Source organism: Bacillus rossius, chromosome 12, assembly GCF_032445375.1.
Source record: "Bacillus rossius redtenbacheri isolate Brsri chromosome 12, Brsri_v3, whole genome shotgun sequence".
NCBI classification, from domain to species: Eukaryota; Metazoa; Arthropoda; class Insecta; order Phasmatodea; family Bacillidae; genus Bacillus; species Bacillus rossius.
In genome coordinates, this window is record NC_086339.1 from 47,242,358 (window position 1) to 47,268,338 (window position 25,981).

Sequence of the window (25,981 nt, forward strand, 5' to 3'; positions counted from 1 at the left end):
AATCTTCCTCATCTCAACATACAAATACATCTCAAATTTTGGGGTTTCACAGCTCTGTGTGAAAAGTAGCAGAATATTTAACGAACGAGTCAAGTCGGCAAGGTTTGTATATGCTCATGTCTTTTACTGTCTTAAGCGATCGCTTAATCAAGCTAGCTGTTACTTGAGCCTGGTGACATCATGAAGCTTATCTTGTTCACGGACAATGAAACATGGATATTGAAATCACTGCCTTGAGAAACAAGATGGTCTTCGCCAAGATGCACTCAAGAGATTGCTCAAGACAAGACTATTAATAACAGCCTAGGAATATAGTTAGGGTACAGGTGCAACAAATTCAATACCCAAACCCTTAATTTTGAGTCTTGGAATTCCGGTCGTAGAGTCGTTTAAAATAGCTAAATAATGTTTCAAACTTGTTCGAAATTTTCCATAATCAATTTTTATAAAATCTTTCAATGCTTTGTTAATGTTTGTATAGAAACATCTAAATTAGTAGCCATGGAACATCCAAGGACTACTCTATAGTGGCATACCCAGTATTTGTAATTTTTTATATTGTGAATTAATCTTCATTTCTTTACAATATTTATAACATTTCTACATCCCATTTGCTGTATACTAGAAATAAAATGGATAAATGATATTTGATTGATAATTTTAAAGTATTTTATTAGTTGATTCCGTGAATTTTAATATTTTCATTTTCAAATGTTATGTAATGTGATAAAAATGTGTAATTAGTTATAAATTCTTCCGATAAACATGTTTAGTAAAAATTTTAATTTTTAATGTTGTGTTTATGTTAACTAGTAAATTAGTATTTTATAGTATAATCTTTGAATATTGTTGCAAAAATGGTTTTCGTGAAAGAGGAATTTGGTGTATAATATATATTAGCGGCATAACCAATTAAAACATTTATAATGAAATATGGTTTTTATATTTGAAAAGGCTAGTGTAGGTTATAAATGAGGATCTCTTTATTTTGAGGCAAAAATAAACAGAGTGTGGCGGTTAGGTGTTATAATATGTGGATATGTATCTTCATAGACGTGTTCTGAAAAAAACTTAATTCTTCGTGTAAACTTTTTGTTGTACACACACGTATATCAGGATGTCTAACCCACTACGATGTCATTCACGAAGTGTAATGAAGCTTGAGGAGGAGTCTGATGACGGCGATAGTAGGGAATATGTGCGGAGTCCTGTTAAGGCCACAAGACATAAGAAATCTTCCAAGAACTCCAAACATGCCAAGTCTGTAGCTTCTATGCACGAAGACAACCATACCTGCTCGGATGAAGTCCCTGATTGGCCATATGACGACTTTTTGGAACTGATAAATAGGATGAGTGCTAACATTCCTGAAAAAGATTCCCTTTCATATAGTTGTAGAGCAGAAAAGCTGAATTGGGACGAGATTGCCTTTGGTGGATACAGTGGAGATGAGTGTAAAGAAACATGGGGTAAAATTCAAAAAAGGATACGTAAGTTTAGACTTTTACGAGAAGTTTTGGAAGATGCCAAGGATTGGGTTAGCAAACCATGGACAAATTTCTACCGTTCAGAGAAAACTAATCGTCATCCAGATTTTCCTAAACGACCTTTGTCGTCGTACATGATGTTCTACATGGAAAAAAAAGACGAAGTAGCTCGACAAAACCCTGGCTTGGATATGACTTCAATTTCTAAACGCATAGCTGAAATGTTCAATAACTTGTCAAAAAATGAAAAAGATAAGTATGTGTCAGTTGCAGCAACATTACGTAAAGAGTACGAGGAAAGATTGTGTCAATTCAACCAGGAGCACCCAGAACTGGCTACATCCTCTTTAAAATCTAAAGAGAAAAAAAAGAAGTCAGCATTTGGTTTGCAAAAACCACTCACACCATTCAAGTTATTTCTCGGTGAGGAAGTGAATCGCCACAAGAATGACCCAGAATTTAATCGAAATGCATTGACGGAGCACTGCAAAGAAAAGTGGCGAAATATGGTAGACCAAAAAAAAGTAGTGTGGATAAACCGAGCACTGGAAAAAGAAGCCAAGTATTTCGAAGAATTGAAGTCTTTGGACCCAGATATAGATTTATTAAAAATGAAGCCGGTGGTAACGAAAGAGGAGAAGAACCTGGCGGAGAAAGCGGCGGGGAAACCCGGCAAGCCCCCGAACTCGGGCTACAGCTTGTTCTCGCGAATCATGCTGATGAGCCCGGAGATGAAGCAGATCGAGGCGAAGGAGCGCATGAACGTGATCTCGCGCCTGTGGAAGAGCCTGAAGGAGGAGGAGAAGCTGAAGTACCGGGACCAGGCGGTGAGCATGCTGGACCAGTACAAGCTGGAGTACGCCTCGTACCTGGAGTCCCTGCCCGAGGACAAGCAGCAGGAGGAGCTGCTCAGCAACAACCCCAAGCGCAAGCCGCCCGCCAGGCCGGACTCCAGGCCGAGGCAGAAGATGCCGAGGCTGGACCCGGGGGCGACGCCCGCGCGGGCGGAGGGGGCCCCGCTGCTGTACAAGGGGGAGCCGCCCCCTCCCCCGGTCAACATGTTCAAGCTGTTCGTGAAGGAGTTCGCGGAGAGGGCCCGCAGCAAGAACGTGACGTACTCGGAGGAGGAGGTGAAGCGCTGCTGGCAGGCGCTGCCCGCCGCCGACAAGGAGCGCTACCTGGAGCAGTTCCGCGCCATCAAGAACCGCTACATGCAGGAGTACGAGAGGTTCCTGAAGGGCCTGACGCAGGAGGAGCTGAAGGAGTACTCGCTGCACAAGTCGAGGATGGACAGCTCGAGGCAGGCGGGGCAGAGTCCCCGGGACGCCGCTTCGGGGGCTTCCTCGTCGGGCAGCAGCGAGCGGTCCAGCTCCAGCAGCTCGGACAGCGATGACTCCAGCGACTCGGAGAGCGACAGCGAGCCCTCGTCGTCCAGTGCCTCCGAGTCAGAGTGACACCTCGGTTTATACTGTACATTGATAGTCATCACTTAGTGTACAGTTGCAAGCCACGTGTCAGGTTGGGGAAATGGGGTTGGAAAATTTACATCACAAAGTTAACAGTGAATGGATTTATCTGATTTACGAGTCTAAAAACTAAATTCTAATCAATAATTGTGAAGATAATGTTCAACTCCATACTAGCTATCTATTAATGCATGCAAATGTTTTTTAGTTTTTGTAACATTAGGCTAATGCAAAAAAAAAGTGTTCATCACAAGCTGTCAACATATACGACTTGAAATGGTAAAACTTAAATTCATGTTTGGTATAAAGTAAGATGCATTTATATTTGTGATTTTTAAGTATTCTATTTGCCAGCATTGTGATACAGTTCAGCGAATAAACACTATGAAGTTAACCAGAAAATTACTAGAGGAGTAAAAGTAACGAAAAAAGGCGTACCCGTATGTATTCGTTTATATAACAATTAGTACTCGTTACTATCGTATCGTTACGTTACTCGTTACTTCTGATACCACATAACATGCTATGTTATGTTACAGCAATGAATTGAGTCGTATTACGTACGCATACAGTATGACGTCGCATAAATAATAATAAATTGAATATAAACAATTAACAATATTTGATAATTATCAGTTTTTGTTAACCAAGAAGCAATTAAATCTCATTAGAGCGGCTTTATTATATTATCTCTTTAAGATAAGAAAAAAAAAACGTGAAATACGCGATAATAAAAAACAAAAACATACATATTTCTTCTTACGTTGTTTCTGTTCCAATCTCAAACTTTGTCTACACACACAATACCTTTAATAAACAGTAAAAAACTTGGACGACCAATTTACAAATTATACTTTACTTAATAAACAAACATCGTTCTTTGTCACGTACGTTTTTAAATTCATCAAATAAGCGCGCGCATGCGTAAAATGTACGAAAAATGCGAGTAACGAAATGCATTCGTGTGTAACGTTTCGTTACTCGTTACTAGATGGCGCACCCGTTACTCAGTACCGAATACATACGGTTTGCTACAGCTCTAAAAATTACAGCATTTGTAGGTTCTACACATGGTGATTGCATTTTCAAACATTTCTAAAAATTTTCACCAAAAATGAAACGAGCAGAAATGTCAGCCAAAACACAAAAATCTATGTCTGCTGTCCCGTAATTGTGTTATGATTTCATAACGTCGTACAGTACTCTAGCATTGAGCATTCATGTCAGTTTTGCTAAGTTTGTAAGCTAGGTCTTGTGTAGATAAGTTTTCAGCGTGCAAGGCAAATGGAAATTGTAATACGTAAAAATATTTCTTTGATTACAATTTGTAACAAATTGCTATACAAACATGTAATTGCTTGGTTTTTATACTTAGCATAAATTTGCAATTTGTTGTCTTAAATTTCACAATAATTTACTATTGTATGTTCAGGGTTCCAACATTGTTTGAGTTTACACGCATAATGTATGTAGTTAAGAACAACTATCTAAATTTGTAAGCTACTGTGTGATGTAATTTTTTCAATGCCGAATAATGCTCTCTGCAGTAGGCCTGTGTCAGTGGTGTAAGAGTGATGTAGCAGCCTACTGATATTTAATTTTGTAAATGTTATTTTTACACTGATGCTGGAACTTCGTAAATGAATTCTAGAGATGAGTTAGAAAATCGTTTTTTTCTTCTTCTATTAGTTGAAAATAAAAACAAATGTTGCTATTATGAGATGATCAGAGATGTTTTAGGTAATATTTTTGTTTTGAAATGATCAAAGCAATGCTGAGCGAAAGTTGGTCGACATCGATGACTGATTTTCATTTTGATTTGGACCCTTCCTTACATAACTTTTAACTTGCCACAAAATATTGTGTCTTTAACTACCTATTAAAAAGTTGATATGAAATGCAAGTGTTGGGTATATTATTTCTAGTTATTGTTCATGATAATTTATGTTGATCAGGTAATATTCAAATAATTTGCATCCATTTTGAATGCTTTGTACGGCAACAGGTTGCTTATTGTTTTTGAATGCAATTAAAGATTTTTTGTTATTTAGAATTATTATATTAAATTACATTTACTTATGCCTAGGATACATTCGCAATAGCGTGCAAACAGCATTTAAATAGCACAGTTGTATATGCACAACGCAGAATGAAGCTACAGTCGTACACAACATACTGGTTCGAAGCAATTCAACTGTTTCCTCCTCCTTATGTACGTGTGACAAAATTTTTAGTTTCAAACGTTTGAATATTGTCAGCTAAATATTTATAGAAACAGTTTTTACGTCAACCCAAGAATTTAATTTCACCGTTTTGTTTTTAATGACCAGGATTATTAACTAGAAAGCATTGGGTTACATGTTAAAATTGATTTCACTATCTTTGAAATGCATGTATCAAACCAATAGTTATTTACTGAATGCCGCTAACCTAGGGTACGTTGATTGGCCGTCGCTCAGCACAGAGTAAAGTTAGAAGTACAAGAACTTTCTGTCTGCTGTTTTGCTGTGCATGTGCGGTTTTCCAATGCAGCAGCTGCTGTCGGTTTGAGTTCATTCAACTGCAGTACGTCTGTGCTGTTGCGAATGTAGCCCAGCTTTTAGCATGTACTTAATGGTTAAGGTGAAATTTTTGGTCAGATGTAGATCCGTCATTAAAATGTTGAAATATATAATTGTAACTTAATAAGATCAGTTGAATGTGCATATTGGTATAAAGTTGAGGTTATACTATTTGATTCAAATTTATTAACAGATAAACTTTTTAAAATGATTTATCTACTTCTACATTGGTAGTATAAATTTAGGAGGTTGAAGTAGTTCATAAAGAGAATGAACTTAGGGCAACAAAAGTTTTGTTGAGTTGATGAAACAGTGCTAGGTATTATAGATCTAACATTTCGGTTTTTTCTTTAAGTTCTTGGTTTACTAGGATCACTAAAAACGAAAACAAGAAAGTAGAATCACTGAGCTAAAGTCTTGACATCAAAATATAGCGTATTGTATGTCTTCAATGCTATGAATTTGAATTAAATACTATTATTATAATAGGTTTATCTTCTAAATATAATTTTTTTAATTTTTATATAATGCAGAAATAGCTTCTGTGGTAGGTGTAATATATGTGTGGTTAAGAGATGAAAAAAAGAATTTGAATAAAAAAGTATGAATTATGTCTGTGATTGCTGTTAAGATAGGCCTATGTGTGCTAAAATAATTAAAAGAAAAATACTTCAGGTTTTTTTATGCATAATGTAAGTCATTTTTAATTCTACATGAGCTCATAGTAATGTTTGTTTCTTGTTTGATATTTGTTTAGAGGGCTAGTAAAAATCTAAAACAGACATTCCCACCATTCACATGATGTTGCAGTTGAGTTTATAATTTTTGTTGAGTTTGTAACGCGTACAAAATTTAATTTTGGCTGTAACTGATGGCATCTAAAGCATAAGCCCTAATTCAAAAACTCATATTATAAACATTTCAATCAAAAAAGGGGTTGACTCTTTGAACTGCAAGGTAGTAAACCTTTATTATTTATAATGTAATAAAGTAACATAAACTATTATTCATAAAGGATTAATGACAATAAGCAATGTCTAGATGCGATACATGCCCAAGCATCTGACGATGTTCAAGTAGTGTTGTTAAACAAGTGAAATGATTTGAATGTTGAATGTCAAACAGTCTCACTCACCAGGTGTGTTATTTCATTTTCTTGTTATTACTATTTTTGGATGGTTTTCCTGTAAATTTATTCCAATAGCTATTTTGCATTTTATGTTTTGCTCAAATTTTCTCATCAGTTATGTTCGAAATATTATCTAAAAGCGGTAAAAAAACTGTCAAGCGAGTGTTCATATTTATGATCATTGCATGACTTTTAGTTAAAAAATAATATTCAGTAAAGAAACAAGCTGTGATAAAATTTGTGACCAAACAGCAAAATGATGCTATCGGAATAAATTTTCAAGAAAAGCATTCAGTTGTTAGTAATGTTAAGAAAATTAAATAGTCAACATGTTGAGCAAGATAGAGCCTTGCAATTTAGAACTGAATAAAGTTTTGTGAGTAAATCATCTTTTGATAAGATCTGCATTTAAGCCAGTTTGGCCTTCCGTCATATCCAGATCTTCGGTATGAAACAGGTTATTTAAAAAAAAAACTTCTAAAATTTGAAAGTTTTTGACGTGATAACATCTTATAAATCGATTAACGCCGGCTGCACGCACAAAAAAGCATGACTCATTGTCACGTTCCGCCTGAGCCGAGCATGCAAGAACCAGCCAACCACTGTGCGAGAAAATCTTCTATAATATCAAACAGGTTAAGGCGGGCTTTTTAAAAGCAGCAATTTAAAAAATTTGATATGAAATCATTTAAAATTATCGTCCGTAAACCGACTTTACAGACAACCCCCCCCCCCTTTTTTTTTAAAATGTTTTTTTAAGATGTTTTTAATTTAACTCCTGGCTTTTTCTCAGACTCACAAGGTACAGAAAACCTGGTACCCGACATTGGGAGTGGTGGGTGGAATTGCACAGCTGTTCCAGCATTAAGGACACGTGACACGGAGGCAGTTGATCACCGTGCGAGCGGGAATGCGAGGCGTTCAGCGCTCCTGGGCTCCCAGAACGTGAACACTGGCCATGCCTCGGTGAGTCTCTTCCTTGCCTGCAATGTTAAGTTTTATTTTTTTTTGGCTCATTTCAGAATTTTATGGTGAAATACTTGAAAATGTGACTTGGGAAGTTAAAGATTTTATGCATTTCCCAACTGCGTAAGAATAGAAAGTAAGCTTCTATTGTGCGACTGATGCAATAAGTCAAAATAATCGTATGTTTATTGTGAATACTTGCCTGAATATGTTCAAACAGTTTATAAGGTGTATCATTCAACCGGTTACAATATACATATTTTACATATCATCCAATGCTTACATGGTGAATCATGTTGTACATGTACTAAAATTGCAGTTAAAACTTAAAACCTAAGCAATGACACGAAAGTGCAATAATTCAACGGGGATGGTGAGGGAAAATGGGGTTGGGGGTAAATGGAAGCTCACAAATTCACTCGCTGCAGTCCTTAAGACTTGAGTCTCATACGCCACGTGGATAATTCCTATTATTTAAGGGCTAATTCATAAATTTTAACACTATACCTCCCTGGAATTTGCTGTGTTGCTGATATTTTCAACAGGTATTCACTAAGTGTAACATAATGGGCGTTTAAAAGTTGCACAAGTGGTGGTGATTACGATAACTTGCACGACATTTTACACCCAAATTATTGCAATTTGTGAATATCTGTTGAAAATATTAATGTCAAACACTAAATACAAGGGAGGAATGATGTTAATATTTTTCAAAAAGCCCTTAAGTAATAGTAATGTTAAAAAGTGAAAAAAAAAATTACATGTTTGAGACAGCCTACCAGGTTTTTTGTAAGAAACTATGTCTGTAGAGACATGCCGTCCCTGATTCCTTAGGAACACTGGGAAAGTAGGCCGCTGGGGTGATGTAGAGTTCAAGATCGGTTTCAAACTATGTCTTTAAAAAATGCCAAAAGTGGGTTGTCTTAAACATGTCAAAAGTGCAGTAGGGGAAAGAGTAAGTCTTAAACTTTAAAAACTGAAATGACACAACTCCTCTTTAGATTGTTGCAATGAAAAGTGTGCTTGCGATCTCATGGTCGCGGACACATTCCAAGATCTGTCGCGTGAAGCGGAAGGTTGGCTCTCGCTGGCGCACTCCATGAAATTGCAGCCATCCTTCTCAGTATTCGTGCACGATTCCAACTTCCTCTTAAAGTTATCTTTCTGTGGCTATATTTGTTTAATAAAGTGTACTTGTAGACAGATATGAATCTCTTTCTTGTTTTGGTTTTAGGTTTACTTCTGTGCTCCAGCCTTTAGCTGTTTCCAACTGTACTGTGCTTTGAAAGTATTATCTATTTCAAATGTATCCACAGCGAACAAACTGGAAATCCAAATAGCCAATCAGAGTGAAGCCTTGTTTTCTGAATGGACTCCTAAGGAGCAGACAGACATCGCCAGTTTTTGTGGGGGGTTGTGCGATCATCAGTTAAGCCGGTCATAGGGAAGTGTTGCAAATAAATTGACCAACAGCGTCTCATAGCGCTTAGCTATGTATGGCTGCTATTCAGCATTCCACTGCTTTGTGCGAGCCTAGCGAACTGTAGGCATGGGCCATGCAAGGCGAAACTGTTGCGTTGAGGGAGATTTAAGAACACTATTGCCAACACACTTAAAACTATTCTATTGTACAAAGGTAGATATAAAAATAAATGTATAAACTTAAGCAGCCGCAAGTTAAAAAAAACATAAATATTAGTTTATAACGATTCGTTATATACAAAAATAAACAGATGTTCAACGCCGATTGTAATTTTGTTGTTTTAATTTTTTTCAAATAGAATGTTGCACAGACGATTCCAAACACTTCCAAAAGAGGTTGCTCACTCATTCCACATACATCTGCCCGTCAAAAAATGCCTGCAGTTCGCGTGATGAGAATTAACAAAAAAAATAGCGTCCTTCAGTAATGTTTTACTGCAAGTACACGAAGTCAGTGCGGCCTTAAACATGACCGCACCCAGCGAAAAAGAATTTCGCTACAAGTCGAACGCCGACGAAAGTGGCCGCAATTTCTAATTTAGTACTGTTCGAAAGAAAATAAAACAAATTAGGTTGACTTAATACTCGGCCTGGCTCTGACCACCAACGTTAAATTATCTATTAGCAAATTACTTCATAATTTGGCGAGAGCCACCGAACACGACCTACTGGTGCAGCTATCGACGGACGACTGGTGAAATCCTGCCACGGTCTCCTCCACGCAGGGAGTAGACGTCACATGACCTCACCGACCAATCACACGCACGCTTCATTCACGCTTACCGATACAAGCCAATCAGAGAACAAATTTCAATACATGAAAAACCCTGTACATATAGAACTAGGGGCTTCCCTTGATCTGTCTCTTTTCAATTTTACATCGAAATCAGGGACTCCCATTCTCGTTCTCTCTCCCACACCGTGAGACAGCAGTTATGACAGTTCCCACGCAGTGGGGAAATTCCCGTCTTTATCTCGGTTGGCGGGGAAGCACTGTTTCTTTCTCACTTTCACTTACAGGCCTCTCATGCCTCTCTTTCTAACCATCACACCAGACACAGTCCCTTGTTCTAGAATCATTCCACACGTTAAATGAACACTACAAACAGCAATTATAATACAAATTACTTTACAAAATTAAAATCATTTAGAAATAACCTGAAAAAGTAGGCCTAAACCAGCAAAAATCTAGTACAGCGACTTCTTTGTGAATAATTACATAAAAAATAGTACTGATTGTAAATGTCTCTTAAAATACAAGGTACATTCTTAAAACATTCAGCAAGTGAAAAATATCAACTCTAACATACATAAAAACGGTAAAATATCCTTGAAAAGACCTTTTTTTAGAAATATTTACATTCATGAAAATAGTATTATTTAGCTAGGAGGGCAGGGGTCTTGCAACGTTACAAGTTTCTTGACTTAATTTCTTGTAATAAGTACAATTTAAGTTAAGTCTCTTGAAACGCTGCTAGTTTGGTTGTGCTTGTGCCTTAGTAAGCATGTTTCATTCCCTGTCAGGCTCTAATAATTTTCGAAGGTTTAGTCAGAAGTGTTCGGCTGAGCTCAAACTGGCTTTAGTAGTCCCCTATACAAACCACTAGGCATTGTGCAAAGCTTCGACTAAGCGAATCAATCAAAGCTCTTTTTTATATTCAATTTGACTTTGCCAGGAATTATGCTATTCGTTTTATTTGATGCGTCGGTTTTGATGCAAAGCTTATGTCTGATGTGAAGCTTCACATTTGTTGCAAAGCTTTAAAACAGAAAACCTAAGATTCATCATAAAATTTTTTTTGTTGGTATATGTTTTACTTAAATAAAGTTGATTACTTCAAAAAATCAAAAGGTAGCACTCAGTTAGCTTAATGAATGATCAATATTAATATTATGCATGGTTATTTTATAAATTTTATTGAATTATATTGTACAGAAGGTCCAAATGGTTAATCACTTAACGGTTAAAACATTGTAAATTATAAAAGGATTGTTGTACAGCTTTGCCAATGAACAGTATTCTCAGTTAGATTCAACTTTGCGAACATTTTAAACATTCAATTTGATATTGGCTTGCCATCAAAAAACTAGTATTCGCACAGGCCTACGAACCACCTCATCTGAACAGTAGCATTGCGTGTAGCATTGAGGGTCGACTCAAACAAGGGTGTTCCATGCTGCGTGTTGGAACTAGCGGCAGTCACAGGCAGTCCAGGCTTGCAATTTTGATTAGGGCTCTGATGATACAGGGAACTGCAAGAGTAACTAAAGACTCTTTGTAATTTGTTACGTGTACATGTGGTTCAATGTGTAGTGAAAAGAGCCACCTTGAAACTTAGCCGCCAATGCCAGGCATTAAACACTTCACAGTGTCGTTAATTGAAAATTACATAATGTACATTTGTCAAATGAAAATGTGAGGAATCATTTTGTCTCGTAAAGAAATATGTACTACAAAATAAAGAATTAATGACAATGAATGATGTCTGGATGAGAAACGTGATAAAAAATGTGACGAAGTTCGAGTAGTGTTGTTAAACATGTGAAATGAGTTAAATGTTAAAGTCAAAACTTTTGGCTCAGTCTCTCTCACCATTTTTTTATTTAATTTTATTTTCATTACTATTTTTTGATTTTTTTTCCCCTGTTATTTTGTTGTGATATATTATTAGCATTTTATGTTCTGCTCAAATTTTTCTCAGCAGTTATGTTTGAAATATGATCTAAAAGCTATAAAAAATTGTCACAAAAGTTTTCATTTTTATGATCATTTGCATAACTTCTTTTAGTTTGTAAAGCATCTTTAGATGTGCATGTAGTATCATGTGTTTTACATTAATGAGAAATGTAAAAGACAAATGGTGTAAAAAAAAAAAAATTACTCTCTTAACTTTATAAGCTAATTATATAAACGTAAAAAAAATATAAAAAATTAGTATCTTTTCTTCAGTGACATGAAATATAATACTATTTGTAACTGTGCAGTTATTCCCAAGTGCTAGTAATGTTATACACTGAAACCATCCAGTTGTCATTGAGAATGTCAAGTGACGTGAAGACAATCAGTTGCAAGTGTGAAGCTCTTATGGAGAGCTCTGTACCCTGGATTTAATAGAAAACTTCTGTTCGCCTTCGTCTGCCACAGACTTAACAGCCCTTGTGTATGTATCTCATGGTCCATGTTAACAATTTCATTAATTAATTAATGTTATTCAATGCCTATTTTTTGTTAATTCATCACACCAGATCTTTGGTATCTCATGTTTTTTTTTTGCATCAGATGTTTACTAAGTATGTAGTTTCTAATAGCAGTAAAAGAGTCACGCAAATGAACATTGTTGTGAATACTTGTGTAACATTTTGCAGCTTGCAAATAATGTTAAGTAAATATCTGGGGCCACAACTTTCAACCAAACAACAAATGCATAATATGTGTTTACTGTGTTTATTATTGTTTGGTATTTGTTCTGTTGGCAGTGCCTGCAGGTTTGTGGTTCCCGCCTGCATACCCGCTCGCAGTGAGTCTCCAGTGGGCGCCTATAACTTGCAGTGCCTGCCTGTTTGTCCTTTATATATTGTTTTGCCTATGTATTTTTTTTTTGACGTGATAACGTCTTATAAATCGATGAACGCCGGCTGCACGCACGAAAAAGCATGACTCATTGTCACGTTCCGCCTGAAACGAGCGTGCAAGCGAGAGCGCGGAACAAGCGATAGAGATGCACGATCGGCATAAGCATTCGGCTTGTGACGCATCTATCTCTCTTCCACTCCACCGGCCGATGCGTCCGAGTAGAAGAGAGACAGCGGCAGCACACAACCTACACATGAACTGTTTTGTCAACTGTTTATAAAGTAAAGTGAAAAGTTAATGTGGTTTCCATTGTTTATTACAACAACAATTGCGGCAAAAAAGGTAATTAATTCTTGCATTTTAAGAATTTGATTAGCGATATAATCTCATATATTTGTTCTTTGATTATTAAAAAAAAAGTAGCACCGGTCGGGGAGTGCAGTAATGATAGATTATGTTACAATGTTGACTAAAAAATTATTATCTTATATAAACTATCGTATAAAATGTCAACTGCTTTTATTTAGTATTCAGTGAAAAAAGTATGAAATTTTTCATCAATGTTTTCTTATGACATTACGTAAAATTATTGTCCGTAAACCGACTTTACAGACAACCCCTTAATTTTTTTGTTTGTCAATATGTTGTGCCCACCTTAAAAATCCCTCGACTGTTGGTGGACATGAGACAAATTGTAAATAAATAATCAAAAAAATAAATATATAAATAAACAAACAAATTAAAATAATAATAATATTGACAAGAATAACCCTTAAACCAAAGTAATGTCACAAATTTAAATAAACTGTGTGGTGTCCAATACAGAACCTAATTTGGAATAAAATTTAAAGTTTAATTTTTCACAAATCATCCAACTTAAAAAAAAAAATCAATATAAATATTTTGGAAAATATTTTTTTAGGTAGAATCCATTAAGTTGAACTCAACTGTATTTTTTTTTGGGTGAAGTTTAAAAATGTTAAAGGTCATTGAAGATGTCAATTTTTGTACAGTTTTAGCTAAGGCTATAACTGAAAATCGAAGATAACTGCTGTTACGAAATTCTTGCCATGAGTGTGTTGGATGTTTGTTTGGACAGAAAATACTAAGAGTACTTTCATCTCAAATAGTTCACAAGCCTAGAGCAAATGGCATGGAAACTTTGTTGCTCTAGTTCAGACTCACTTTTGGCTGTTTGTAGTTGATGTAGTAAAACTCTTGAAAATCTTCAAGTATTTTTATTTGTTCAGGAGTCAGTTAGCCTCATCTGAATATTGACTTCTTAGTCATTGAAAGGTTGACTAAACAAGAAGTTGCATGGGATGTTGTGTTAAATCCCTTGGTTTTCACGGAAAGTGATGACAATTATTAGTTGTAGTGATTGACTTCTTACCAGTGAGGCTGCAACCTGATCAAATTCTGAGTTGTACCGCAGAAATTATCCTTGTTACCACTTAGACCTTAAAATGTATGATAGTAATGTTTAAGAATACTACAAAATGTCACACACAAAAATATTATTAAATTATTTTCACAGTCCCACAAAATGTAGAATTGCACATAAAAATAATTGTTACACCGGTTTTTCAAAGTTTTCTCATTGTGTATCTATGTCACTATGTGCAAGTGAAGATAATGTAAATAGGTCCCTACTTAATGTGTTTGATTAGAAAAAAAAATGGCTAAAAATAATTTTGGTCTTATTAAGATTGCAATACTTTTGAGGGTTAAACCTCTTGTTTAAAAAATGTTGGTTTTGACTTTGGGTTTATTAGGTTTTACAACATTGGACTAAGTTGTTTTTCAAGTATTGTATGGATGTGGTCATTGTATACTATAAAGTTATTTTGTGTTCCGTATCAAATTGTCCAAGTACTTGTGAAACCCTCAAATATGCAGTCACAAAAAAAAAGTTGTTTGCAAGCAAGATATATTAAATTTATAATTATTCAGATAAGTCATACATTTTTGTAATGTTAACTTTCTTTTGAGTTAATCTGAGATTGGCTGTTTGTGATGTTCACAATGGCAGTGCCTAATATTGCTCAGTCAAAGTGTGTGTATGATATGAAGTGTAGATCCAAGAGCTGTGGGGCTGTGTGTGTTCAAGACTGAATGTAGGTTTAGTAAACCGAACATCACTGGCGGTACTGTGTTTAGCAGTTAAAACATCACATTCTTATACTCTCTGCTGGCTGCTTGCTGTTTTCATGTATTTGTGTAAAGAACCGGTGATAATTAACATTGCACCCGTGGTTTAATTTTCTTGCCATTGCTATTACTTAATGGCATTTATGTATTTAAAATAGCGATTGAAAGTGACATCCGTGTTCGTAATTACAAAATTTGTGACCAAAAAAACAAATACAAGAGAGATATTGTGATAAATAGACAGGAATAGCCATGGCAAGACTGAAACAACCAACTTGGCTTGTGAGATAGAGTCTCGAGAGAAGTTTTCACCCTCTGCTTTTCGGAGCATCCGAACTTGAAAGCTTGCTAAAGAGAGAACCCTACAACAAAAGCTGAATGAGTTTGCTTTATGTCATTTTGACAACTTTCTGATAATGCTACATAGTTAATTTCAAGAAAATTTAAAATGATTTTCAGTTCTCGCAATTTAAGAGAAAACAGATTTGGCTCGAGCAAGCCCGTAGGCTATTTCAGTAAGTACGTAAGACTGTTTGTCATTTTGTGGCACCGGTAACATTACATATACTACGTACCTAATCAACCCATCATAAAATTGGCTAGATTGAACATGAAAATGGACTAGAAAAGCAGGTAGGCCAGATGGACTTACAACAGATATGGAATGAATAAGATTAGAAATCCATGCCAGTAAAAAAAAAACAATAGGCCTGTGTCATTTTGGTTTTTTCAGCATGTTTTAGACATATATACGTATAAACCTACAGACACACAAAAAACTGACTTTGTTTCAGCTGGGATCAAACATGACCCTAGTTGGGAGAAAAAAATGGATACCAATGTTGCTATCAATGTTTGGAATGCACATCTCAGACACAAAATTTCCATCATCGGATGTAATCAATACTTAACGTTTGAGCAATTATTGAATAACCATTTTCAAAGGCTTTTAATCAGTATTTCATCAAAGTTGGTCATTTTTATCTGTGAATACCATTCTAAAACAAGTAGTATAGAGTTTTAAAATTTGGTTTTCGAATTGTTTGACACATAATTCAATAATCTTGAGCCTTATGTACAGAGATATTTAATATATTTACATGGCCGTACCTACAATACACTTGTGTCATTTGACTAAGCACTTTACATCTAATAATACCTTAGTATGTAAATTTAAACTTATGCTCAAGTTTCAGTTCATATAACAAAATATGTAGTTGTAAAAAATCATCACAAATCATTCATTTAAGCCGATGGATCTCTGGCAGTACATATTTTCGGTTAACAATTTTTTTTTGAGAACCACATCATTAAAGAAAAACATAGGCACTATGGATCATTTTCAATCATATTTTGATGTTTATTGATTTCTGTGAACAGTTAAATTTTCTTGTCAGAATAATTACTTGAAAAAATGTTTAGTTCTTTTATATAATTTAATAAATTAGCATTCTGGTGCAGACTGTCGATAATTTTGGTGGCCCCGTCACTCAACTTGCTCGGCCATTTCTTCCGTGGAAGTAGTACAGACATTAACCTTACTTGTGTAAGGAACGTTTGCTTAAGAATTTATGTGAAGGCATGTCACAAATTTAAGTAGGGTACGTATCTCCTTTGTGATTAGATATTAAACAAGTGAATCATTTATCACATTAAATGACTTGGGCATAAAGAATGTCAGTGGTCTTATTAGATACATTTAAAATCTTCTGAGAATTATGTAATAAACAACATACCACAGAGTTCAAAATTGTTAATATAGCATTTACCTAGTTAGCAAAACTTCCCAAATACAATATTTACTAGAGGGAAAATAATTACTTTTATTTCAATTTTCACAAATTATATTGAGGTTTGCTGAAATTTGTATTGGGTTTAAGATAATTTTTTTTATTAAATTATATTGAGGTTTTTTAGAAATATGAATTGTATTTAAGATAAATTTATTTTGTGCAATGAGGTTTGGAGGGAGTATGCAGAATGTAAGTGTTGGACTTAATGCAGAAAGTTAGTAGTTCCAAAAGTTGTAGTTGTGAGGTCAGCAACCAGGCAGCGGTGTGCTGTATATTGTGGGCTTCATCACTGCGCTGTGGATATTTCACTGTGAAGAGTAACTTGGGACTTCGTGTTCTCTGTTGATTGGTTGTAGTTGCCTCATCATTTTAACAGCTACCCTATCTGGTTTACTGGTCTGCAGTAGTGGAAGGTCAATTAAAATAAATGAGTTATCAAATTGCTGTTCAAATATTTGACATAATTAAAAAACCAAATTATGAGAGGAGATGCATTGCTGAATAATCGTAGATACACAGTAGCTCACCTGTTCATCCAGACTTAACAGAGTAAAGTTTAGGAAATTTGTATTTGGCTATCCCACGGCTACCACGAGGATTGTCTGAAAAGTTTCCGACCTCGGCACGAAGTTGGCAGCACTTGTCAACAAAACTTGGGGTATGTGTTTGCGGATGCTTTGGAATGAATTCTCTGAAATTTCAGCCATTTTGGATGTGCATTTGTTTTTTAAGAATCGTTTGTTTAAGACTGTGCGCATGTTTTTTTGTACTGGGACGCTGCACCACCGTTTATCACAAGGATATTTTGGGCAGCTAAATCCAAACATGGCCATACCAGCTTGGGTGCCGAGGAATGTTTGCTGCACTGAACACTGCAAAGGGGGAATCAGCTTCAAAAATTACTGTTTGGCCGGGAAAGTGGCGTGGTGATGATTTGAAAAAGGAAAAAGTGTCAGGAGCATACTATGCATCATTAATTGACCAACATTATTCCACCACCATACCACAATAACACATTTATAACAACATACCACTACCATAGCATCACTCTACCACCATCATATCAAACCATCATCTTACCACCGTAATTATAATACCAAACCACCATAATACCAACATACCACCATTATGCAGATAAAGGTCACATTTAAAGAAACAAAAATTTTTTGTTTCACCAAGGCACACCTCAGCGGTTGCCACGACGATAATATACAAATTGCGGTTTCAACTGCTTGACCACCCTCCTTACTGCCCTGATATCAACCTGATTGACTTTTCTTTGTTTCCTAGGCTTAAAGTTTCACTCTGAGGACAGATTTGTGTTGAATGAGGCAGAGACTCACGCAAACAATTGTTAAAAAAACAACTGCGCATCCAAAATGGCTGAAATTTTAGAGAGCACGTTCCAAAGCATGCGCGCACACATTCCCTAATCTTTTCTTAACGAGTGCTACCATCTTCATGTTGAGGTTTGAAACTTTTCAGACAACCCTTATATAACTTTTGGGTATTAAAATATAGATTGATGTTTGGTAGTTCAGCTCTTAACACAATTTTCTGAACGTGTTACAATGTTCTCGTGACAGTAATAAAAAAAAATGTCAGGTAACTATGACCAGAACATGATAGGACCTGTAAGGAAATGCATAGTCTGACATGACTGCCCTAGATCATTTTCACATGATACTGAAACTACTTTAATTCACTGATTTTTAAATTATCAAGTTAGATCCAACTTAATCTTAAATAAGTTTTTTTTTTGCATTTCTTGATAATTGCGGAGTGGTTCAGTTTAATGAACGTAGTGTTTACTTTGTACTGTCTTGTGTATGAAGTTATAGCTAGTATGCTACTGACTTGGTCATTTTGCACAAACTGTAGTGATGCTAATAAGAGTTGCTGACACTAGCTGTGAGCATCAAGGGTGTTTCAGAGTTTAAAGTTATGCTCAAAGAGTGCTAGTTTTTTTTTTGTAACTGTCTCAATGCTTGTTGAATCATTTTTATGAGTAGATAATAAGAATGAAGCAATTTGAAAATTATCTTCGGATTTTGTAAATGGTAAACACTGGTTATTTGATACTTTGACCTTGAATTTCACCGAAAGATTCCTAACACATTTCATTCGCAAATGTAACCCATTACTTTTTCACAAAAAAATGAATGAACAATGTTTTCATGTTGTCCAGTTGTACCTGATTTGCTGATGACTGCCTTGGAAACAATGTTTAGATAGTAGTACTGTTCTTAAGTTTAAAATTATCATCTTGTGTTTATAGTTAGGTGTAGAACGTTTGCATGTGTACTAACTATTCAGGCCAATTTATTTGGAGTGTATATGTGTTCAAAATGTAGTAAAGTCATCTTAGCTGTTGGCAACTGGGTGTTAATTTATGGTGCTGATAGTTCATAAACCACTCACGTTCATCCGGTATCAGCCTGAGAAGAAATAGCGGTGAAATAAGCTGTGTCCAGGCTTTGATTTCGTGCCACTGTTGTGACGTTCCATCTCAATTGATTACCTCCCTTTCCTAGACTCCATGCTCTACTGACAGTCAAAGGTTCTCGCATCAAAGTTATCATACCTTTGGCTTTCAACCACAACTGTTACACATATATTACCAATTGCTAGATATGTTTTTACTGTACAAATTTAGCAACATGTTTTGAAATTTTTTTCCCCTATTATTCATGTAAAATTTGTGTCAGTTTTTTTTTGCTGATGAATTTTGAAGAAATAAATGTACGATGCAGCTCTGAAAATAATAGTGACATCGAACATGTGTTTTTGGAGTGCGACTGTCAAATATTTATTGACATTTGATGTGTACATACTAGCTTCAAATTTTTATATGTATACTAAATAGACGTACATTAACTGTTTAACGATAAGAACATTTTCTGTATGCAATTATGAATGGTGTTAAATTAAGAACATTTTCATATTTGAACAGACTGTTCATGCAATATGTGGAGCATTAGCTGAAATGAACTTAGGAGCAGGTTGTGATATACTTTTTGTGATGCAATCATGTAATTTTAAGATGAAATAATTACTTGAATTATTGGCATTATCAACTTATTGTTAAATTTTTTTTACTTACCAATGTAAATTGTCTTGCCTGTCGTGTATACATGCCATTTGGTCAATTGATTTTAATATATATAACTTATGCTTTTATAAACATGCTTGTATCTATTTTGTAGTAAGGTACATTTTAAGCATTTAAAAATAAACAGACTATAGTCGACTTTTAATATTAACTGGAGTTCCAATTTAATGATTTTGTACTTCTCATTTCATTATTCTTAAAGGTACTTGTGAATGGTGATGGCTGAAAAATTTTCTGTTATCTCTATCTGCTATGTTATGCTAAGTTTTGACACAGAAATATTTTTTGGATTATAAAGAACATCTTATCCATAAAATTATTCTACAAGGTACCAATAGTCTGGTGTACAGCTAAGTGGTTGTTTGGATGGTTGTAGTATATTTACTCGTTTGGCTTAGGACAGTTTAGTGAGTACGATTGCTGCAATTACAGATTTAACAAACAGCAATAGCACGGCAGACTTCTGCTGGGATGACAGGTATGTTAGTGGTGTACAGGGATGCGAGAGGGATTGCAGCATTTACCAAGGGCACAATTGACTTGTATAGTTTAACCAGCGTCTGCCTGAAACGAGGTGTTTCAGACCACGAAGTGTGCTCTGCTACTGCGCTAACTCTCAACGTCTGCGCCTGGCTTGTCGTTTTCTTCCTGGAACATTTGAACATCACGGAACTGCGATCACGCATCCTCTCAGCCAGTAGAGTGATGTATCGTGCGTGCTACTATCCATGCCTGTAACTTTCCAGGGTTGCATTTCCAGAGGTACATGTTCCTTAAAACAAATTGCATGTTTTCCCTGCTGCCCATTAAATTTAGGCCCAAAAATTTATGAATATTCTGTATGTGTGTTACTTATTTTATTGACATAACTGCTCACAAATTACTTCCAGGCTGACTTATAAAATATTGAGATGGAAAATTTTGGTTAATATATTTAAAGGGAAAAATCAGAACATGAAGGCATAAATGGGGAATGTTTTTTTGAAAATCTAAAAAAAAATCATTAATACGAAGAATATTGCATCCACTTGATGTTATTTCACCTACTAAGAGTTCTAAAAATTTTTGTTTCAAAGTTTTTTTTATTACACCAACCATTAGCTCAAATGGTGGGGGAAAAAAAGAAGCGGTTGAAGGACAAAAAATTAGTAGGCACAATATCAAATCCATTTAGTTATTGAAAAAAACATTTTATCATCTGCAAATACTTTTTGAAACAAATTTTTATACAACCACTTACAACAAGGCTGAACAAAATGAAGCTGAAAAAAAAATGCATTACTTCCATACTATAGGCAATATTCAGTTCATTCAAACTAGGTAATCATAAAACCTATAAATATTACCAAAATCTTACGTCTGGAAATTTTTTTTGTAACTGCAAATTTTAGCATGAAGGGTGGATAAATTTAAGGGGGAATAGGCAACGCCACATTGCAATGTATATTTAATACCGCTTCCAATAAAGCTTCCGTGCTATATTTTTTGACTCAACATGGCATAGGACTTAGTTTTGGCTACTTGTTAAAGCCAACACTTGTGAACTGATGTGTGTATAATTAGAGCCTGTTAGAAAATATGATCTGAGAGGTATAATTAATGTCTTAAAATGCCAAATAAATTGGGATAAATAGTTCAAAATTATAATTATTGCAAAAGTGGAAAAATCCATGATGGTAGGGTCTAATTTCCCTTAAACAAATTTATCCACTCTTCGTGCTAAAATTTGCAGTTAAAAAAAGTTCCAGACAAAAGATTTTGGTAATATGCATCCAGGTATTAGAAATTTGTGTATGAAAATGAAAGTATTTTGTGTGGCGGATGCCTAGTTCTTCTTATGTTAGCAAATCTTGTTCACTGTAATCTGGCATGAAGTCTATGGATACCTTCTTCAGAGTGCAATCTATCCACAATTCCAATAACGAGGTTTTGACTGGATTCAAAATCCCATTTAGTTGTTGATGTTTGTCCTTGTGTTAGAAGGCGTTGTCTTAATGTAGCTTGGTTGCTGATGGGTGATGGCCATTTTCATGTCTCAAATGATGAATCCATGTGAATTGTTCAGGATGGTGAAGGAAGTCTTTCAATAATTTTGGCAGTTTTTACCTGTCCAGTTTTTTTTGACAGTCCAGAAACCTAAGTTGCGGTATGGGATCTGAAGTAGCGTCCATCCAATAAGTCATTTGGGAAGATGCCATGGAGGACAAATTGTTTTCTTGGCCAATAGTTGGAGACGGTGGTTACTGCCATGTGGTGACCGAAACCATCTTGAACTCCGTGGTTTGTTTGTCTCATACCATCTCCTCCTGTAACTCCTTCGACGTTGTCATTGCTGACTTAGGTTCGCTTTTTTGGAGTTTTTGGAGTGAATTTGTGAGCCCCTCTCCCAGGCATTTTGCAGCAACCAAGTCAGTCTAGTCACTGTCGGACATGTCGGTGGGAAGGAAATAGGATATTTTAGGGAAAATATGGCACACACTTTTTGACAATATTGGATTATGGTACGAATAGCTTGAGGAGTAGGCATTTCAAAGTCGATCGAAACAGTGTTTTGTGGTGTGTTCTTTAAATGTTCGTTTACTTCGTCAAATAACATAGCAATATGGTGGAAAACATTCTGTTGCATCAGCACATTAGGCGGTTGTGGAAGCTGTGTGTCTGTAGGAGTTAAAATTTGATGCGAAATTTGCCTTTGTAGTTTGTGAAGTAGGATTCTCATCTGTAATGGAGACCGTTCCGCACTTTCGCACCAATTCCGTAGTGGACTGTTAGTGGTTACGAAGGTGGGGAGTCGCCTGATAATTTCCTTATTGAATGTTTCATATCAGTCGTGACTTCCATACCTTCGAGCAACAGTTTCCACATTCCTACGTTGGTATTATCGATTAATGGTTATTCGAATAATACCAAAGTGAAACTATAAAACTAATCAAAATTAAAGCCTGTCCGGTCACGTTAATGACATAATAGAGTAGGATCTAGAATGGTGGTCAACAGCCTGGTAATCATGGACTTTCCTGTGTTGGTTGGTCTTTCTATTACAAAGCCATTGACCTTTTTTTAGCATACAGCTTTGTATTTTGATGAAATTTGAGTAGAATAACGCAGCATCCACATTGTTCTCCTTAACGAACATCTCCACCCAAATCAAATTGTCAGTGTTGATATTTTCGGTCCAGTGTTCGATTATCATGTCGTCGTGTTTTTGTCTCAAGTTCATTTTTTGTTTTGTGTTGTTCTGTTTGATGAGTAACCGTACATAAGATTGCATGCTAGTGCCAGCCAGTTGAATGAGATTTGTGGTATCTTGAATGGGAACGGTGTGAATGAATTGTTCGTATGACATGGGATGATATTCTTTAATGGGATGATTGATGGTTGTAATGATGTTTTGTTTTTGTTGGGCATTGAATGTTATTTTGGAATTGATGTCCTTTTTTGCTTCTATGGACGGTTCACATATGGTAGGATCGATGTTGTTCGGTTCATCTTGTGAGGATAAGGATTTATTTAAGAATTGCGTTACGGCGGCAGGGAGTACTACACTATGAAGGAGAAAGCGGATACCGTAACGCAAAAGATATGCAAGGAACCGGTCGAGCCATCTGATGGGTTGGAGTGTGCAATAGCATTCTGCTGTCACCTGAAGGCTGGGGGCAATGAAGGATGAAATCAGTTTGAGCTGACGGGAGTTGTTTGTTTCCAGTTGTATTGTGGTAGAGGATATGGACGTGGTCTCCGTGGAAGGTTGTGAGGAAGGCCGGGGATGTTTTTCAGGTGTGGATTCTCGCTCTGAGGTCATGCCATTTGTTTGGTGTGAACCGGACGAGGAATGTGTAATATGACTTGTTTGTATTGCAGTCATCTTGTGGGTAGGAAGGTCTATTATTGAAGATGTGGAGACCTATGGTGCTGATAAAGAATTGTCACTGGCAGAGAGGTCGGTAATTCGTTCAACGGTAACTTTACACGTGGAAGTATTTTGTCCAGTAATAGGAAAAAATCGATTAGTTTTCGGGTAGATTGCACCTGTAATAGTAGAGGTTGTTTGTTCATGTTTAGCATTTGGATCGAAACTTTGGTGGGCTGGTAAGATGCTTGGCTGATTTTTGTTAATAGAGTATGTCTCGTCAGCCGATTGCTCACGTTGGTGATACTTAGAAAGTCTTTGCTTTCTGTCTTATTGATGGAGGATCTGAAGATGGCTCGTTAGTTTGTTTAGTGGGTCGTTGTCGTTTTGTAGGTGATGGTCATCTGCGATCCTTTGGATCAGTTCCTGATTTTCAAATATGACTATGTATCGCCGTCACATTGTTCTGAATTGAATTTTTCTGGCATTTGTCCTTTGAGGACATTCGAACGCTGCCTCCTTTTGCCCAATCCACAAGAACGGCATGGTTGAGACTTTCGTTGAGCGTGGATTGTTTGTGTGGTGTTTTAGGTTCTGTGATAGTTATCCCTTTGATGCTGATTGAAACTGAGCTGGTACGGAGTCCATGATTGAAATATTGTAGAGTTTTATAGGGGTAGGTGAAGGGGTTATCCTATCTGTGTCAGCCGGTCTAATGTTTAGATAAGAGATAACGACGAGCGAATGTTAAGGCATCCTGCTTTAACATCCGACTGTGTGGTTGCTTTGAATGATATCATCCTAAGGGGTTGTTAGGCAAGAGATTACTTTGCAGGATGCCTTATCAGAGTACTACTTAGGGTGGATGGTTTTGTTTAGTATACAACTTACAGGAAGTGTTTCATTTAGAATCTATTGTAAGCATACGGCACACTATAACATGCCCCAAGTTATGGTAACCAAATTGTTCTGTACTATCATGAGCATACAATATTTAATGGGATTGGGTGCCTTGTGTTATGATTAACATAACCTAGTGATAATTAGTACCACAATAAAATAAAAATAACATTTATTTTTAAAGAATACTCGACCAGATTAATATACATCAACACAGATTTCTCGAATATGTGCAAAAGAAAATAAATTATGTCCAAATCTATGTTCTGTTACGTTGGGCACATGTTTATTAATTTTCAAAAGTCTATTTATTATTTGCCTCCAGCTATTCAGATATAAGACTCTTGACTCCTAGGACTACTGGACCTGTGTGCGACAGTTTGATGAAATAGTTAGTTGTTTCCAATAAAAATTATTGAAAACACATCAATGCTAATTACGTGCGTGATTTTAATATTGTTCACTGGGACGGAGCTATCGACTCACGGCGCAAACGTCTCTAAATGATGGTGCAGTCAGCCATACTGGAGTCCTGGTACAAGGGAATTTCTCAACCTTATAATTCGTGGCAAAGTCATCGCAGCACGCTGCCTTCATTTGCTGATGTCTGTAGTGATTCGTTCTCGCGTTAACTACACCTTTGTAGTTAAACAGGATGCTGGTCTGCTTCAAACGTCCAAATTCAGCATGGGAATTATCGCTGAAATCATGCCATATTCCTGGCATCAGAAGCACTTTTTTTTTTTAATATTTTAAATTTCATATTGTCGGTATTAGCCGGTCAATCCAAACGTAGAGATGCTAGGCATCATTATTACAAGCGAACAATTTATAATGCTATTGTTTCGAACCACGGCCGAATGTTGCTGATTTCATGCGTCGTTATGGCAACATCTGAGGCCGCTGACGCTTGTGACCACGCCAAACAAAACTGCCGAAAGTCCAGGAACGAAACAAAACAAATGAGCATCAAAAATAGTTGCAGTGAACCTTTAAATACCATAGTATTACACTATCATCCAGTAAAGAAGTATATACTAACATCCCCTCATTAACACCCCCCTGATAGGGAATTTCTATAGGCCCCATCCATTAATAATGGACTTTCGTTGACAGTAGGGGCCAAACAAAATTATCTAGATTTTTCCACTTTTTAAGAGCGGTTGCTGTTCGTGATACCTTTGAACAGAGGAAAAGGTCTTTACCATCTGTTTGATGAGCAGTGGTGGAGGAAGAACTAAAGTGAGGAGTTCCTAAATAATCCTATAGGTACAGTTCAGGAAAATATGCTTGGCTTTGTGAAGAAATAAAACAATATTCATGGCATATTCAAATCCAACTGTACTCTTAATGAACACACAAACCCACAATCTAAAATACTTATATCACAAACAATATTTGGCTATGTGAAAAAAAAAATTACATATTTGACAAGTAAACATTACTATTAAGAGAGCAGAAACATGACACCAACAATTTTAAAGTTGTACAATAAGACCAAAACACTATG

The 25,981-nt window shown here is 36.0% G+C and overlaps 1 protein-coding gene across 1 annotated transcript; it reads left to right on the top strand.

Moving 5' to 3' along the window:
* Positions 1-636: 636 nt before the first annotated feature.
* Positions 637-19,869, top strand: LOC134537916 (upstream-binding factor 1-like protein 1). Its single transcript, XM_063378872.1, has 2 exons — positions 637-7,609; positions 12,569-19,869. The coding sequence occupies exon 1, from the start codon at positions 1,118-1,120 to the stop codon at positions 2,939-2,941; it is 1,824 nt and encodes a 607-aa protein (XP_063234942.1). The 5' UTR covers positions 637-1,117; the 3' UTR covers positions 2,942-7,609; positions 12,569-19,869.
* Positions 19,870-25,981: the final 6,112 nt, after the last annotated feature.

Coding starts and splice junctions, on each gene's coding strand:
- LOC134537916 (XM_063378872.1), top strand. CDS start 1,118: ATGTCTAACCCACTACGATGTCATTCACGAAGTGTAATGAAGCTTGAG.